Source organism: Triturus cristatus, chromosome 4_2 (genome assembly GCF_964204655.1).
Source record: "Triturus cristatus chromosome 4_2, aTriCri1.1, whole genome shotgun sequence".
Lineage (NCBI taxonomy): Eukaryota > Metazoa > Chordata > Amphibia > Caudata > Salamandridae > Triturus > Triturus cristatus.
Genome location: NC_140586.1, coordinates 69,614,308 through 69,632,660, shown reverse-complemented (window position 1 = coordinate 69,632,660; position 18,353 = coordinate 69,614,308). Strand labels below are relative to the sequence as shown.

Sequence of the window (18,353 nt, the reverse complement as noted above, 5' to 3'; positions counted from 1 at the left end):
GGGAAGTGGTTTCTCTCCTTTTCAAATGAAAGAAGAACAGGCACTCAATTCCTGACAATACCTGCCCATTTAATGCACTACCCTGTTACACCATGTTACTAAGATGGCACAGAGAAAGACCCTCCCTGTTTCCTGATCCAAGAATACTGCATACCTGCATCAAAGATGACGCCTCACGTTGTCTCTCTACCTTCAGCCTGCCAGTTCATGTTTCTCAGACTGTCTGCCGAAGTATCCAAAACCCCTCGCAATGTCTTTCTATTAGCCTCCAGTTATCTGGCACTGCTTATTTCTGGTCCACAAGATTTACACTGCCTGTCCTGGTATCTTAAGCTCGTCACACAACATGTCCATTTGAGGCAAGCTCCTCACACCAGACGTCCATGACCTCCAAGAGCTTCAAACTACTTGTCCATATTTTCCAAAGCTGCTCACACTGACTTCCCATGTGTCGCAAGCAGCTTGCACTGTCTATATGCATATGTATTCATGTGCCTTAAGCTCCTCACAATCCCCTATGTCCTTCTCTTCTGATGTAGTGTTATTGTTTCTCTTTCAGACTGGCTACAGACAAATCAGGCATATTGGACATTTACAATGTCTATGTCCGGAGTAATAAGGGGAGAAGGTCTGATACCTTAGGTGCTTTAAGCAGTCTAATAGATATTAATTCTTCAAATAATAATATCATTATTGCAGGTGACCTTAATAGAACATTCGAACCCCTATTGAACAACGACGACTTATCTGACGATGAAGAGGATCGACAATGGGGTGTTCCTAAATTAGAACTTTCACCAGTTCCGCGATGGACGGTAGATATTATAGCCCTAAACACTTTATGCTATGAAAAGGGCCTTAGAGCTCTAAATGGCAGGACTATTGGTGATAGAGATGGGTCAAGTACATTTGACAATGGCAGACATAACTCCAGGATTGATTATGTGATCTGCAGTCTAAAAATATGGCCCTCGATCTGTGATATGGAGGTTGTGAAGAGGATAGAGAGCGATCACAATCCTTTGTGTGTCACCCATAAATGGTGGCTTTATACCACCTTATCGTCTGGTCTCTTTGTGACTGCCCCCCCCCGGGCCGTCCCCACAAACGATATGCGGAGATTAAGGTGGGAAAAGGTAGCTATTAACCAACAGGCCATTGCAGAGATTAATTCTCGGGTGGACACTGCAATATCGGATATAAAACTTTTCAATTCACTTGGGACTGGCTTAGGAGAGGTAGAAGGGTTACACAACTCTCTCTTTTGTAAAATTAAGGAGTACTTCGTCAAACCTGTAAAAAATAAAGCTAATAGAGTCCCTAAGCCAGCCAACTGGTATAACGAACAATGCAGAAAATCACGATTAACCCTGGGCGAAGCTATCAAGGTGGGGCAATCTATTCTAATTCAGGCCGCTAGAAAGAATTACAAAACAAGTATATCAAAGGCCAAAAAAGATTGGGATGAACATCACTGGTCGGAGCTAAAGGCAGCCAGTGATAGTAGGGACTCCCGGTTATTTTGCCATATTGTTAGATGGGGTAAAACAGGTTTTCCAGGGTCCCCAAATAACAATGTGCCTGAAGAGGAATGGACAAAATTTTTCAAAAATCAGTATGCCGCCCCAAATAATAATAGTGATAGCATGGCCGAGGACCTCAGGTTAGACCTTCCCAAAGTGAATCTCTTCGATATAGATGAAATCATGACGGCCCTGAACACGGTTGCCTGTGGCCGTGCGCCTGGTCTTGACGGTGTCCCAGCAGACTTATTTGTAAATGATAAGGACCGTTGGTGTCAGTATATTCTCCTCCTTATTAACGCTATTGCCCTCGGTGCTACGGTCCCAAAATCTTGGCAGGGTGCAGTCATTATCCCAATTTTTAAGAAAGGCGATCGATCCCTGCCAGGCAATTATAGGCCAATAAGCCTTATTGATACCATTCAGAAGGTCGTGGGACGTGTGATTTTCAACAGGCTCCTGGAATGGGTGGATGAGACCAATGCTCTCTCACAATTCCAGGCTGGCTTCCGACGGTCCACAAGTACGGTGGACCAGGCATTCCGCTTTACTCTAATTCAATGGAAGACAGTGACGCTGGGCAAAGGCAGCTTGTATGCTGCCTTTGTCGATCTACGGGCCGCATTTGACCTCGTTCCCCGTTCCAAGCTCTGGCTGGTATTAAATAAACAGGGACTTCCAAGCGATTTATTGTCTTTGATTATGAGATTGCACGAATCTAACTATGCCAGAATCCAGTGGGGTGGACACGGCTCGGTAACCTCGGACTTTCCTGTGGAAAGGGGAGTGCGGCAGGGTTGCTCGATGGCTCCTGTTCTTTTCACCCTATACATTAATGATGTTGTAGCCCGAATGACTTCTGCTCAAGTGGACGCCCCTTTTTTAGCTGGGACCAAAATTCCCATTTTAATGTTCGCTGATGACACGCTCATCCTATCTAAGACTCCAAGTGGACTCCAGCGTGCCTTATCCATTTTTGATGAATTCTGTAGGGAATATGGATTAGAAATGAACACTGCCAAAACAAAGTTAATGACATTCAATCCTCACTGTAGCTTTAAAACAAAAATTATTTTGAATGATCGCCCGTTGGAAGTAGTAAACACCTTCACATACTTGGGCATGCATATTTCTACCGAGCAAAATTGGCGACATCACACTGATTTAGCTACACTTAGGCACAGACAATTGGCAGGTGCTATTTCCTCAGAACATAGAAAATCATTGACCAAACCTATAAAACCAGTCTTACAGGTGTACGAAGCTAAAGCTATAGGCTCCGCCTTATATGGTGCAGAGCTCTGGGGCTTTGAGAAGGTTGCTGCCCTCCAAATTTCAGAAAATAAATTTTTAAGGGCAATAACAGGTCTACCTAAAAGTACCCCATTGTTGCCTCTTAATTATGATCTGGGCAGAAAAGCAATCTCGGACTTGGCACAACTGCGCCCTATTTTGTATTGGCGCAGGATATGGACAACTCCTGCCCTTTCTCACTATGTAGAGGGTTTTCTAGATATTATAAGGTCAGATGCTTTTCATAAAATAGATTGGCTAAAGGCACTTAGGACATCTCTGTGTAATCTTGGCTTGCGCACACTTTGGGATGATCCGGCGGGAGCATCTTTCCCGTCTAAAATTGCTTTAAAGAACATATATTGGGAGTCGGCTGCAAGACGGAACTGGAGCAGTTCGTGTGCTGGTTCCATGACTGCAGATTTTCTTGAGGTTAAGATGTATCCCTGTCTGGAACCATATTGGGACATCATAACAAGGCCCCTGGAAAGAAAGCTCCTTTTCCAATTGAGAGTAGGCGCTCTTCCCCTCAAATCTTTGACATCTAAGTGGGCAGGGGGTTTATGTGATGGATGTCCTGCCTGTGGTGCAGTCAGGGAGACTATTGGTCACTTTTTATTTGTCTGCAGGTTTTACGTGGCTCCAAGGCGTTACTGGTTGTCTCTGATGTGCAAAAATTTAGGAACAACTAGTGGCAGTGTGGCCTTGCGTATAATACGTACTAATACTTTGCCATGGATCACAGTGGCCACTGCAAAATATTTAGGCTGGGCGTGGACAATCAGACAGAGATTGCTAGTCACTTGACTACTCTCGTGATTTAGGAGAGACTGCTAGTCTTCTGATTATTCTCTCTAATGTTTTATCTTTTTTAAAAAAAAAAAACCCTTTTTAACTCTTTATCGTCGATGAATTATATGTTATGGTGTTGTACATGACATATGTATGCTTTGTATATATTGATTGCTATTTAATTCCTTTTTATTCTGTATGAATTTTTTATTGTAAATGCTCTTGCTTTTATGAATAATATTCGAATAAAGCATACTTTGACTGACTTGACTGTTTCTCTTTCCCTTGCAGGAAACTTGGATGTGAAGAGGAGGACCGCTCTCAGTGGCCTGGCTCTCCTGCCCCAAACACAGCTGGAATACGCAGGTGAGAGTAATGCCGACTATGTGGAAGGCACTGGGCACAAGAGGGTTGGTAGTTATGGTATTATATTAGAGCAGTAGATGCTCTGGGACAAAAACATCAATCCTTTCGTAGGAGGGGCTATCCTGCTATTCAGCCTAGAATTGGTAATTTTTATGATGTACATTTTCTTTCCCACTCTTTCCTGCCCAAGTTATAAGAGGGGACCAGGAATGTTTGGTCTTTCTCATTCAAGATTCCCCTCTTTTCACCTTCCTGTTGTTATTGAGGGGATATTTGTATTTATTTAATTTTTTACATGGCAATAAATCCCATTGAGGCCTCAGACTGAGGAATAAATAACAAACTAATAAAAGTTGGCCATTCTATTGCAAGAGTGGAAGATCTGATATCAAAGACCTAAGAGTAAGGGGCTGATTTAGAATTTGGTGTACAGGGTACTCCTCTTCGCTAATGTGTTGTAGTACTCTGTCCGCCAAACCCACCACCACTCACCCCCCCCCCCCCCCCCATGCCTGCCTGCCTCATTTAGAGTTGGGAAGACCGTCACTATTCTGTCTTCAGCAGAGCCCTGGTTGGCTCCATCACAAAAAGCTTCTTCCGATGAATTAGAGGCAGTTGGAGGAAGGGCAATACGCTGCCCGCCTTATTTTGGATAGACGGAGTGATCTATTTTTTTTCTGCCTGTCACTGCCAGGTAAAACTTGTGTTTCAATAACGAAATCTCACTTTTTGTTTGTTAAACGTTGATGGATGACCATCAAAACTGAAGACCACTGTCCATCAAACTTTGGAATAAATGTCTTTAGTTTTTTTTCCTCTGAAGTTAAGAAGTGTGAAAGTATCTCCAACAAATAAGGGCAGAGTATTCCACAATTGAGGTCTAATACAGTGCACCTTATGTCACCTGTCCATGGGATAATAAGAAGACCATCATCATTTGATTTGAGAATACAGTGAGTATTTTTTTCCAGGAAGTACCCAGGAGCAATTCCAGCCATGTCTTTGTAAACCATTTATAGTGTTTTAAAGAAGATCCAACTAACAAAGTGTTTGTGGTTGGGTTGAAACATTATCACTCCTTTTTGGTATGAGGACCAGGTGGGCATTTGCATTCTGCACCTGCTGTACTCAAACATTCAATTTGGAATTTGGGGAGTCCCTTGAGTACTGCATATGCATAGTCAAATTTGGCATTAATCACCTTCAACAGTTCCATGGAATGGCAGAATTGTTTCAGCTGCCTCAGCTCATAGGTAGCTGATTGTAACGCTGCCCCAGTATGTACCACAAAGTTCGTTAGTTTCAAGTCACCATTTTAAGAAGAGCACGAGAATTGATTTTTGGACACAGAGGGGCACATGCCCTTGCTTTAGAGAGTGGTTGATCAATTCATAAACACACAATGCAATAGTGGCCACAATATTTGTGGCAGACACAGCAGGGAAAACATCTAAATCATAGCCTATTAGCTGAAATTTTGTAATCATAGTTTCAATTTCTGGGATTTTAAGGAATGTAAACTGGAAGCTTTTAAATTTCCTTTCTTCTCAGGAAACTGAAAATTGCACACAATTTGCGCAGGCCTTGTGAGATAGATAGCTGCATGTCTTGCATTATTGGAAATAAAAAGTGGTTTAGACTCCTTTTGAGAAATGGCTCATTAGCAAATCAGATGATAAACACCTCATTTCTGATGTTTATCAAATCCTCCAGATTATCACTCCTATGGGAAATCCTCTGCACAGAGGCAGTGTAAGGTTGAACTGGAGCACATACTTTCTGACGGACAGGGGCGACTCCTCCGCTAAGGCGCAGGAGCATCGCCCCACTGCTCTTCGAGCAGTTAAAAAAGGAAAAATAAAATGATAGTAACGCAACATTGTTATCATTTTATTTTTCCTACTGCAGGGGCTCAGTTCTTTTCCTGCGAGCAGGGCTAGACTCTGTGATGCTAGAGCACTGCAGGGGGACGAGTGGTGGCACTCTCCAAGTGCATATGATGATTTGGCCGGCCGTTTTGGGCAAGCCAAACTGTCATGCGAACTTGGCATGTTCTCCACCAGCTGTATTGTACAGCCTGGGTGGAGAACATGCCCTGGCTCCCAGTCCCAGTCTGTGCGCCCAAACCACAGCACTCAGAACAAGACCAATCACAAAGCTGCTATGCAGCGTTGTGATTGGCTTAAGGGAGCTGGGGAGCCCGAGTGCTTCCTGCTGCAGTCTCCGGGAAGAAGATGAAAGGGACTTAGGAGAGGCGGTGGCTGGCCATACTCAGGTATGTCCTTTTCATCCCTCCCACACCCATCCGGTAGCAGCCACTACTGCTGACGAAGAATGGCCAGATATCTTCTATAGAAACGCCACCTCTGCCACAAGTACTGCAGGTCTGGAAGCCATGACCAAGATCACTTTGTATTGGTATTATAGCCCAGCTCGAATGCGGGCCCAGTCCCACACGAAATCCTCTGCCTGTTAAAGGAAGTGTTGGCACAGAAGAAGACTAACAAACTTGCTATGGAGATGTCTCAAGTTACAGCATTACTGGCAGGAAGTCCTCACCAGTGGAAATACTTTATTCTCCACTGACATCCCACAGTTCCTGCCATACACCTTACTGGGCTTACCTTATGAGCAAACACACCCACTCCGTTCAATCAGAGGCAACACGATCATTGGCTCTCATAAGCCAGTGATCATGGCACTATGAAGGAAAGACATAGCATCAATTACGGCGCATGGCGTAACAGATTATGGCAACTCCTGAGCATGGAGAAACTTTCCTCTAGCTGAGAGGGTAGGGAAACCCACTTTGCATAGCCTTCCTGCTTACATGTCTCAGATCAACGCACTGTTGCAAGACCAGCAAGCCATCTTCCACAAAGATACATCCTGAACAGACCAGATTTTAGCACTGCACATCATCATGGAGCAGTCGATGGGATGGAACTCCCCGCTCTATGTTAACTTCATCAGCTATGAGAAGGCATTCGACAGCGTGGACAGAGAGACCCTTTGAAAACTCCTTCGCCACTACGGTGTGCCAGATAAACTTGTCATCAGGAACTCTTACAAGGGAATGATGTGCAAGAAAGTTCATGGAGGACAGCTCACTGAAGCCTTCCCAGTGAGGATAGGAGTCCACCAGAGTGTTTTGCTCTCGCCTTTTCTCTTCCTGTTGGCCATAGACTGGATCATGAAGGCATCCACAGCAAGGAGAAGAAATGGGAACCAATGGACACCTTGGTCACAGCTTGACGACCTAGACTTGCAATCATCATTTGTAGAGCGCAGCACTTTCACCCCTGGGGGTATCTGGGTACTGGGGTGAGAGGTCTCAGTCGAAAAACAGGTCTTGAGGAAACGGTGGGAAGAGGTATGAAACGAACAGAAAAAGGCAAAACAGAGGGCAGAAAAATGAACGAGCAGGAAAGGCAAAACAGAGGGTAGGAAAACAAGCAGAAAAAGGCAAAACAGAGGGCAGAAAAATTAACAGGAAAGGCTAAACAGAGCAGAAGAATGAAAAACAAGGGGCAGAAAAACAAGCAGAAAAGATCAAACAGGGCAGAATAATGATCAGAAAAGGCAAAGCAGGGGAGAAAAACTAGCAGGAAAGGCAAAACAGAGGGCAGAAAAAGGCAAAACAGAGGGCAGAAAAATGAGCAGAAAAGGCGAAACAGAGCACAAAACAAGCAAAGGAGGCACAAACAGAGGGCAGCAGGTAGACCGGCAGCAAAGGGTAGCGGACAGTCGGGAAGCCAGACAGGTGAACTGTCAAAGGGGGAGCTGGCACGAGGACCTGCTCCAACTTTGCAGACGACCTGGCCCTACTCTTTAACCACTTAACACCACACTAAGAAAAGGACAGGCGGGTCCCATGAGAGGATTATTTGCATTATCTTCTAATATGCTAGATGATGCAGGGCGAGTTGTCTTTTTCCTTTTTACAAAACTGCCATAAGGAAAGGGGAGATAGGGTGGGTAAGTTGTGAGAGTTGGGGGTTTAAGGATATTTTTATATAAAGTCTTCTGTGTGCTCACCGATCAGTGTTGGTGTATGTGAACCAAACAAACAACAATAAAACTGTTACAAATCATAAAAAGGGGTTTATGCTTTGCCAATGCCAGGTGAAGGCATGAGTTGAGGCAAAACACACAAGGGATTAATACATCCTTGAGCACATTGAAAATGCTCTTTAAATAGGTTCACAGCCTCCTCCTCACTTTATGATAAAGATAGGTCTGTTTCCCCATGAAAATATTCTTTCTACAGACCTAGATTTCGGTGGTCATCTTCTTCCCTGGTTTTCCTCAATTTAGTTCCAGTCTTCAGCAGCACCAGCATTGGGTTGCTGGCCAAAGCAAATATGGTAGAATGCCTTGCATGCAGACAGCACAACTATTTCCTAAGAATTGCTTGAAACATACCCATCTACTCTACCTGCCTTCTAAGCTGGTTGTATGTGCATCTCTGAACTGCACTTCCATGGAGTTTTACATGCTTGCCTAGCACATACCTACACACTTATTAAACTATCATTCAAATGGCCTCTAAAGATGGCAATGGCAGCTGGAAGTCCCAGTGCATGGAGTGAGATAATGAGCACGGGTCAATTGGACCCAAACACATCTCGATTTTCTCACAAGTCTGGTAATTGTTTAGGTTATTGCCTATACCTCATGACATTAAACGTCTCGCCAGGAGTACTAAGCACTATACAAATGCAAATGCTAAACTGTGAGTTTAGGAATCGACATGTCTGCATTTTTCTTTTTACTTGAAGGCTTATACTGGTTCCTGTAGTACATTCCCAGTAGTGTGCACCGTGAACAGAGGAGAAACGCAGCCTTTGGATCGTACTTCATTAGCAATTTAATATTAGATTACTCACCCCATTTATTTTGATTTGTGGCTTACACACATTGCAGGGTCGTGAGGCGCATCCTTAGCATTTGGATGGAGGAGTATCCGGAGGACTTCCGGCAGAAGCCCCAGTACTCATGTCTGAAAATAATTCAAGATTACCTGAGAGAAGGGCCTCCAGGAGCAGAAGGGGATAAGGAAAGTCTGCAGGTTTCAAGGCTTCTGCAGAGGTTTCACGAAGAGGGCACTGAAGAAGATGGTAAGAAATAGAGTACAGAGACAAGGCAAACACCCCAAGACTTAGGGAGTTGGGTGAATATTCAACTAGCAATCAGTGTGCTGTGATGAGTACAGTACACCTCCCACCTCTGAAGCAAATTTCGATCTCAAGTGGATACTGTCTTTCACTAATGACAACTGAACTATACATCCCACCAGGGAAACAGTTCTTATTTCAGTAAGCAGCATCTATTATGTCAGAATGAAACCTGTTTAAGGGCCATACCTGCTCTCAATAACACCTCCATACATGTGTGTAAATACAGCTTTTCGCTAACACCACACCAACCTAAGTAGATAAAATCTATCGAAGACTCAGATCACCTGCTCCTTCTTCTCACTAGACAGCACTGTCTCTGAATGGCATATACCACCGAGCAGAGCACCTTACTACTGACCAGAGCACTTTACCTCTTCTCCCTACTAGACATCTAAAGAAAGCCCATGCCTATGCTACACTGATAATCAAATGAAGGGAGACAGAAGCTAATCACTGTGTGCACCCTGTTTCTACACTTACTACCACAGAATTGGAAGGGGTGTCCACACCCTATGGGGGAATTTTATCCAAACCTCATCCTCCCTCACAAACCTATTAGTTTATGTTATGGATTGTCACCCTCTGTGTTTTCGCTCCAGTGGCATGCTTCATCATCGAGCCCACACCGCAGATATTCTAAACATATCTGGGTAGGCTGTACCGTTGAAATTTTCAGCAGGCTCTTATTGTGACACCTTTTTTTTAGGGAGGGAGACCTGCTTTAGTAAAATTGCCATAGGTTGCCTTAATGTTATGGTTTATTCCTCAAGGCCCCTAGGCAAGATTAAAATTGCGTTAGTTGATGCCTGCAGGGTCTCATTAAGTACTTCACATCAACCCTAGCGTGCTCTCAACGGGTCACTTTGGCTTTCTTCAGGACCACCAATATGTATCAATTCCCTCAACTAATTAAAACTATCCAGTGACCATATTAGTTATATTCACACATTCTATCTTGCTTATCACACACTTACACAACCTGAGGTATTTCCCCAGGCATGTTCCTGTGAGTAAGAAAAGGAAAAGGCATCAACAAATCTCCAAGGTAGAGCCCACCCAGATATGTTTAGAATATCTGCGGCTTTGACTCGATGATGAAGCATGCCACTGGAGTGAAAAACACAGTGAGTGAGAGGCCTTAAAATAAACTAATAGTTTGCCAGGGAGGACTGAGTTTGGCTAAAAGTCCCTCATAAGGTGTGAACAGCCCCTTGTGATTTTATGCTACACTGCGGCCACTCTTCTGCTTAAAGAAAACAATTCTCAACCCAACCGCATGCCCTTATCCACACGGCTTCATCTCAGGTGCAGACATATACATTGTTTCTGATCTCTGATACTGAGTGCATTGACATATTGCCTGTTTGCCAAGCAGATTTGTTGGGGCATAGAAGAGGCTGAAGTCATATATCCACTTTATGATAGATTGTTTTTAGAGCTAAAAAATCCTCCCCTTAAGCTCTGAAGAATAGGTTGAGCCTGTGTCTGAGGATAGTCATAAATATTCAAAGCATGAGTGCCGTTTTGTTATTATGTGTAGAGGGGGCTTCACCCCTTCCTTTCTCTGTCTTTCCTACTTTCCTTGCCTTCTGTAGTCCTCCTGCAGAGACTTTGACAAAACATTTTCTTTCCTCTCTTGCTGCTTTCTCCTGGTTTCTCCACTCTATATCTTTTACCTTCTTCTCTGTTTTGGGGCTTTCATTAACCCCTATTATTTCCTGCTTTGCCATTACAAACAGTACACGTGCAGGGTCCCTGTAATAGTCACCCCTGTAAAATGGGGTATCCACTTCTCCTACATTGTTGCAGTCCGCCCAGTCTTGTAGCCAATGGGTAGGCACTCTTTCATAGTGTTATTTCATCTTAATATTGACAGTTTCTGCTACTGTGCAATCGGCAAACTACACATTTTTCCCCTTGAACATAACCACATTTTCCACTGTTCTTGCACTATCTACAAAAACATGTTTAACATTTCAACTTCAAGACACTCTACAGAATGAGGCGCTTATTTTTACCTCATTCGACGCATCAGCCAGCTGTTACTGCAAACTCTTTCCCCTAAGCCCAAATGCATTTAATTGATTATCCTAGTTGATGCAGCTATTTTTAAGGCTTACAGTATCTACTGCATTTCCTGCAAAACTGTGCTCAATTCAGTCCCCCTCAAAAAGGCCATGCTTCAGACTTCTAAATCTCGCTTCCTTGATGCTAGCCTACCGCTTTTCAAATAAACCAAGGGCTCTACCACTATTCCCAATCTCCCTTCTATCACCAAATACCCCACCCCAAAAGAACAGGGTTTATCTAGTTTTTGTTTACGGGATGTCTGTGAGGGGAGATACATGCTACATTTCTATAATACCTACTGTGTACATAACATACAAATGTATTAACATATATATCATGTTATCTCACGAGGATGAATCTGAAAATCTTGCATAGGTGGACCCTTGATGGGCCAATGCTGTAACTCCGCAGTAAGTTCATCGTCTTTCAAATAAACTCCAGCTCCTACCAATAAATCAAACCCCCTTCCATAAGATCACATCACCTCTTTGAAATCACCTACATCCACTCATTTTCTACTCACTCTAGATAATATGTCCAGCCATTAGACCTCACCGGCTTGCTTGCTCGAGACAACTCCTACTACTTCTTAAACACTTCCACCTATCAGACCACACCCCACTTCAGACTTAATATCTTTCTGTTGCGCCCTATGAGTGGGCCTCACTTCTTCTGGCTAGATCTAACCTTCCTTCAAATTCTACATTTCTCCTACTAGGTCAGGTGTCCTCCTACTATACCTTTCATTCTTTTATTAACACGTGCTCTCTAATTAGCCCCCAATACCCCATACTATAACTCTACTTATCAGACATCACCTCTTCTCACTAGACACTGTACTTTATTACATAAATAACCAGATTAGAACTAAAATTGTTTGGAATCCTACCTGTCCCTATTTGGCAGCCTTTGTTAGCTAGAATCTGAGAAAGGATCATGCGTGTCTCTGTTGATCCTCATATTCCAGGGCTGGGGGAAGATTGGCACACTGAGATTAGATACATTTGATGTTGCTGTTACCCTCTTCCATTGTTTTCATATGTCATCCCCCTTTTCATATCAATCTCTATTATTATGCAGTTAGTTCTCAATGTCGCTTTAGCTTCATTATGCCAGAGGATGAAGCAGAACCTGATGTCTCAGAAGAGAAGGCTGATCTACTTTCATTCCCTGCGGAGGAGGTGGCGGAGCAGCTCACCCTGATGGATGCAGTGAGTCAGAATTAAGGGTGGGCTTAATGCAGAACATGTCAAAGGCATGTACTTTCTTTCACACATTAACAAACCTTCTCCACAACCTAAGATGACAGCAGTGTTTCTCTTTGACTCAGAGACTCACTGGGACCTTCTCTATTACTGGCTATGAGATGCCTGCACATCTCAGAGACTGAACACTTTTCTATCATTAACAAAGCCCAGTGCAGTGTGCCAACTCACGCGGTTTCTTCACTCATCACACGATAATTCAGTGAAGAGCCACCATCATGCAGTGACCTTGGAACCCTTTTACAAAATACAGTTCAAGCTCAAGTATGAACAGTCTTCAAAGCTGGGCTCCAATCAAACCCTACACAGGACATGGGAGGTGGCCCAGAAGAATTAGTTCTTGCTGATGGGGAGGGCACGTGTGACTGTTTAAGCAGTGTGTGGGGTCCAAAATCCCACTGCGCATGTCCCAGCCTACTTATCCTGTATGATCACACGGTGAAAATTATTCTCTGGGTGGCAGGTCTGTTCCACACATCATAGCAGTGGACTTTATGTGTATTTTATTTGCTTTTTGTTTTTTGATTTGCTCGGTTAATGAATCATAATTCTAATATCCTTCTGCACTCTCCTGCAGGAGCTGTTTCGGCGTGTCGTACCATTTCATTGCCTAGGCTGCATATGGTCACAGCGAGACAAAAAGGAGAAAAAACATATTTCACCCACAGTCCGTGCCACTGTAGTGCAGTTCAATGCTGTCACCAGCTGCGTCATGGCATCCGTACTTGCAGATGTCCAACTCCGGGCACAGCAGAGAGCCAAAATCCTGGAGAAGTGGATCTCAATTGGTCAAGTATGTTTAAGTCTCAGAAAGAAAAAGAGGGATGGGGTGAGTCTGAAAATAGGGAGAGGTGGGAAATGTATATCAATGCTACTGATTTCATTATTGTTAGTAATAAAAAGCTTAAGAGGGTTTTGCATTCTACACTACAATTCTGCAAGTATTCACTTTTCCTCCCTCTTTTGTGTGAATCATGTATGATGACCTAATTATGGCAAGGGAGATAGCCACAATTAATTGGATTGTCCTGGGCGCTTTTGGAGAGAGGCACTTGCAGCCTATCACTAAAGGTCCCCCTTTCCTTCGTCATTGAACTGAGCAAGAAGGTTTCATGAAAAGATAGAAAGAATCCAAAATTAAGTAGCAAAACTACTACTAAATGTAACTTCCATGCCCACATCTCTCCAGCCCTAAAGGCTATACAATGGCTTCCAATTGCAAGAAGGTGTTCTTCCAAACTAATGTGCACTACATCCAAAGCTATAAATGGCAAAGTATCAAAATTCTTTCAAACAAAAATCGTACAATACTCCCAGCCCGGGAGCTTACACTCCAGACTGTCATGACGCTCAATAGTTCCTGCTTACTGGAAGAAAACCATTGGTGGCACTACTTTCTCTGTTCAAGCCTCAAAACTATGGGACTCCCTACCTGCAAATGCTGAGCCACTGATAATCACTTGGAGTTTGGAAGGGTGGCTAAGACCTGGTTAGTCCCAATGTGATCCAACAAAGAATCTGCATGAGCTCAATTTCTGGTCACAGACAGATACCCTCCAAAACCCTCTTTGATCAAGAAAGCACTAAACCAGCAGAATTCTTTTATAAACAACCCCTACTAACAAACCACCCATTCATCTGTCTCAAACAAATATATAAAGGAATGATCAATGCAAATCCTAGAGATTGTCCAGTCCTCAAAATCTTACCAGATAAACCCCAAACAACTGCTATCTGAATATGCCACATAACTCAGTACCTCATATTAGAAAAAATGTACAAACAATCTCAATAATGTTCAATATCTGTGTAAAAATAGACAGGCTGTACCAACACCATCAACAACCAACAAGAACAACCACGCTTCAATGCCTCGTCAGGGGTAGTAAGCGCTATATAAATGCAATTACAATTAGAAATGCAACAACATGTATCGCCTGTCTAGAGATAATCAATATCATCCTTTCTTTCTACACTTTATATTTCCTCTGATTGCATCCTATCTCAATTTCTTACCCTCACCATATACTTAAAAACAAGAAGCTGCATGAAAATGTACTTTTATTTATAGCTAGGGATTATTCTCGCTCCTACGTTTCTTTTTAAATGATACTCTCCTAGACTCCATAATTTGCCTGCTTTTGTACCTCTAAGTGTGCCCGCCTCTGTCACATACCTGCCTTTCTGAGTAGCCATTCTTGCAATATCTAACCTTTTCTAGCCTGTCAATTCTTCCCACTGTAATAAATTATGAATTCTTCTTGGTGTTACCTCTTCTTGCAAAATCACTGTATCTAACCTTGTGTACTTTATTTACGTATTACATTTTTTCCACTTGCGTGAACTCACCCTAATATGTACACCTAACTCCTAATAATTTAATGCACCATTAGAAGCAAATAATTGCTTCAGAGCACAGGATTAACCCAATAACCAACAATATCCTGCAATAACTAATACCAATTAACTTTGGGTTACGGTCCAGCATGCTACATGACATAAAGTGCTCCAATGCCTTGTCAAGAGTAGTAGATCTATATAAATAGAATTATAATACAATACAATACATTGACACTGTGGGAGATAGGTAACTGAAATTGGACACATAACCCCTGCCACCTATCCTCCAAGTAAATCAATTATCAGGCAGAGTTCCAAGGCAACATGACTGTGTCAGAATATTTAAGGTCATTTTCATGAGGAGGGTGTTCCAGAGTACATGCAAGAGCCTTCAGTGCTGAGATCTCCAAAGCATATTCTGCATCTTCCTGGACCTGCTCCGGCTGCTCCAGTCTTCCTTTAATGCCAATTATTGTTCTTTTCCAACAGCTTTCATGGAGCATGTTGAACATATCTGCTGTGCGGGGGTACACTCATTCTCCCTACTCTGCTTCCAGGAGCCTCTAAACTGTTATTTGTTATTTATAAAGCCCTTAAGCTGACTGCTGGGTAGATTACTCTGGTTCACCAGGCCCAGTTTTTCCGACAAGCATCCATATTACTCCTCGTTGTCTATTGCTTAATCCCACATGGAAAGCAAAGTCCGACTTTGCTGGTATGTCATCCATTTGTCCTCCACCCTTCATAAGGTGGTGTGGTTTTCTACAGACTTGGTGCCATGTTCCTATGGGGTGGCCATATGTTGCTGCTGTCACTGAAGGAAGGTTGATGCATTCTGATAGTGTGCACCTTACTGTTACAACCGCTCCAAATGAATGTTTGTTTGAGACGTGGCTGCAGGTTAGAGGGACAGCCTTACAGCTTGGTGCTATTTACTGTAGCGGCTGGCAAGCCTCACATGTGATGCTGCCCAGACAGGAAGGTTACTCTCAACCATTTATCTTAGGGGTGCATTGGGCAGAAACTTTAAGGCCATTGTTTCCTTCTGCTTCCAATATCTACTGTACGTGTTTCTTCTTGCTTGCCTTCAATGGTTGACAGCCTTTGGAACATCTCATCATTTCTCACTGAGCTTTTTCGCTAGGAAGGCTGCATAATAAGACCATGGCAGGATTTTGGAAGGTGTATTTGTTTGTTTGAATCACATTAGAGTACTTTTCATTGTGTCTGATTGCAAGGGGAGCAGTGCTGCTCAGATAAAGATTCACTCTGTTTGTTTTTTAAAACCTGCACCAATTGGCTCAACTTTTATAAAAACTATTTTCAAGTTAGAGACTCACAAAATACTAAAAACTACTCTTGGCGGACATTTCTTCTGATACTCTCTCCTAGGCGTACGTTGTTAATGTGGACCTGGGAAGGCTATATATAGCGCAAACTTGACCCGAATCGTGTATCAGAGCGCTTTACATAGCACCAGTTGCATTACATGAGGACACATTTATTTTTGGTAGGCAAGGGGGGGATTAAGTGATTTGCCGAGAATCACAGGATGTTCAGCGTCATTGCCGAGACTCAAACCCAGTTCCCCAGATTCGAGGTCGACCGCCCTAGCCGTTAGGCTAACTCCTACTCTCCTCTTCCCCTTGCATTGCCTATAGTTTCTTGTTTACGTTCCAGGAGTACTTTGTAAAGCTGATCTGCCTCTTTTCAGTGCTAGTTGTGATGTTTATGCACTTTGTTAACTCTGCCCCACTGAAGGGAAATGGTTGTACGACTGTGATAGAAACAAGGCGCTTTAAGCCACACTCCTGCAAGATTGTAGTCCAGCTTCCAACACAAGTATCCAAACTACCAGCCGAAACTGCAGGCCTGAAATAATCGGATTAACCAATAGTCCAGAAGAAAGACCCCTCTTCTTGGATGAATTGTGTATTTTTGTATTTCTTAAAACCATAAAACATTGCTGAAGTGTTGGTAATACCCAAAATGTAAATGTAACCACTATACACAGTGGGCCCATGCACCACGAGCCACCATGTTGGAAAATGGCCACCAAAATATGTTCTTCCCACTCATATCACTTGATTTCACTTCTTTTTTTTAAATTTGTTCAGCTGTCAATTCTTTATTAAAAAGGAAGAGCAGCATTTTTGCAGGATCACTATTTACCGCGGAAACTTTTAATAACGTTAAAAACCTGGATATTTCACACAATAAGCCCATTATTTTACCGTTAGACAGTGAAATGGCATAAGTAGGGTTCTAATGACACTTAGGTTAAAATATCAAAGATATTTTTTTTATTGTTAGTAATGTATCAAAGTAAATGACATTTTATGATCACTTCACAAAATGAAAACAAAGTTAACTATGAAAAAACTGTTTAGTTTTCTTCCTTTGTTAATGTCTGGTAAACTTTATTTTTGTATGAAGTAATAAAAGGAATTTCAAAACATTATGTCAACTTAAAGGCTTTTTCCCTGACAATGTTAAAAAAAAGCTTTGTCCATGAAATAAAAAATCATCATGTCACACCACCACATAAACAAAGAACACTGTAGGGTAAATCAGCCTTTATGTATTTGCCCAGCAAAGCATATCCACCTTTACACTTGCATATAATCAATTATCATGACTTGGCACCTGCAGGCGGCAGAGTGATCTTTTGTGGATGCCACAGTGAAGACTGTCTATCTCTGGTCCAACCAAAAATATTTAATTCCTGGGAGCTGAAGTTATTTCTGAATGGCTTGGCCCCTAATATGTCTTGTTGGCAGCCTACTTTGAGCACATGCTGATGAAGGTCATTCAGAGTTGGATGGATATTATCTAAATCCCTGTTATTCTGTGCAAATGATCCAAACCTGACCGTATTCACATTTGTTTCATGACTGTAGCAGTTATATAGAAGAATAGCCAACCTTTGACTAGTAGGCATAAATGTTACTGTCTCTTCCAATCTAGGTGAACTGGATAGGGTAATAAAAAGGGCCAATGTCACTTGTGCATCATTTTTTCCATTTTATCCAGCAGGGTATTTGACCTCTTCCTGAAAACTTTGATATAGTGTCACTCCCTGTCAGTTATGAAAGGGCCGTGGGGGCCATGCATTGGTCGATTTCTAAGGCCTCCAAAATTCCACTTGGTCAAGAATATGAAAAGGTTTGCCTGCATTGAATGCAACCCATAGTTGCTCACAGTTCACACTCTTTGAAAAGTGTATAGTCAATACAACAGCATTGGTGTCTACATTATGTATGAAACTATCTCCCTACATTTAGCCATGCCATTAGCCACATGAAGAAACATTCTTGTGCCGTCTTCCTCTGTGTGTAGGCGTCTAGTCGCTCTGTTGTAGTTCAAGCACCTCGGTATGAACATATTATTATTTCCACATGTGTAACTATAACTTTAGCATGATATGTTGTTGCTGCATTATGGACAACGAGCAGATAAAAAGCTCTTGTTGTTTTGATCATCTTCAGGGAATTCAAGCTCTTTCTTTGGCTCCTTTTTGCCAG

At 42.6% G+C, this 18,353-nt stretch overlaps 1 protein-coding gene across 6 annotated transcripts in view; it reads left to right on the top strand.

Annotated features, from left to right (window-relative positions):
• Positions 1-18,353, top strand: part of RGL3 (ral guanine nucleotide dissociation stimulator like 3) — a 378,735-nt gene that overhangs the window by 249,839 nt on the left and 110,543 nt on the right. For all 6 annotated transcript variants that reach the window (XM_085600548.1, XM_085600547.1, XM_085600546.1 and 3 more), the window contains 4 exons: positions 3,900-3,974; positions 8,901-9,094; positions 12,305-12,435; positions 13,067-13,282. In XM_085600548.1, coding sequence (XP_085456674.1) covers positions 3,900-3,974; positions 8,901-9,094; positions 12,305-12,435; positions 13,067-13,282 — 616 coding nt within the window. The remainder of the gene's footprint in view (positions 1-3,899; positions 3,975-8,900; positions 9,095-12,304; positions 12,436-13,066; positions 13,283-18,353) is intronic.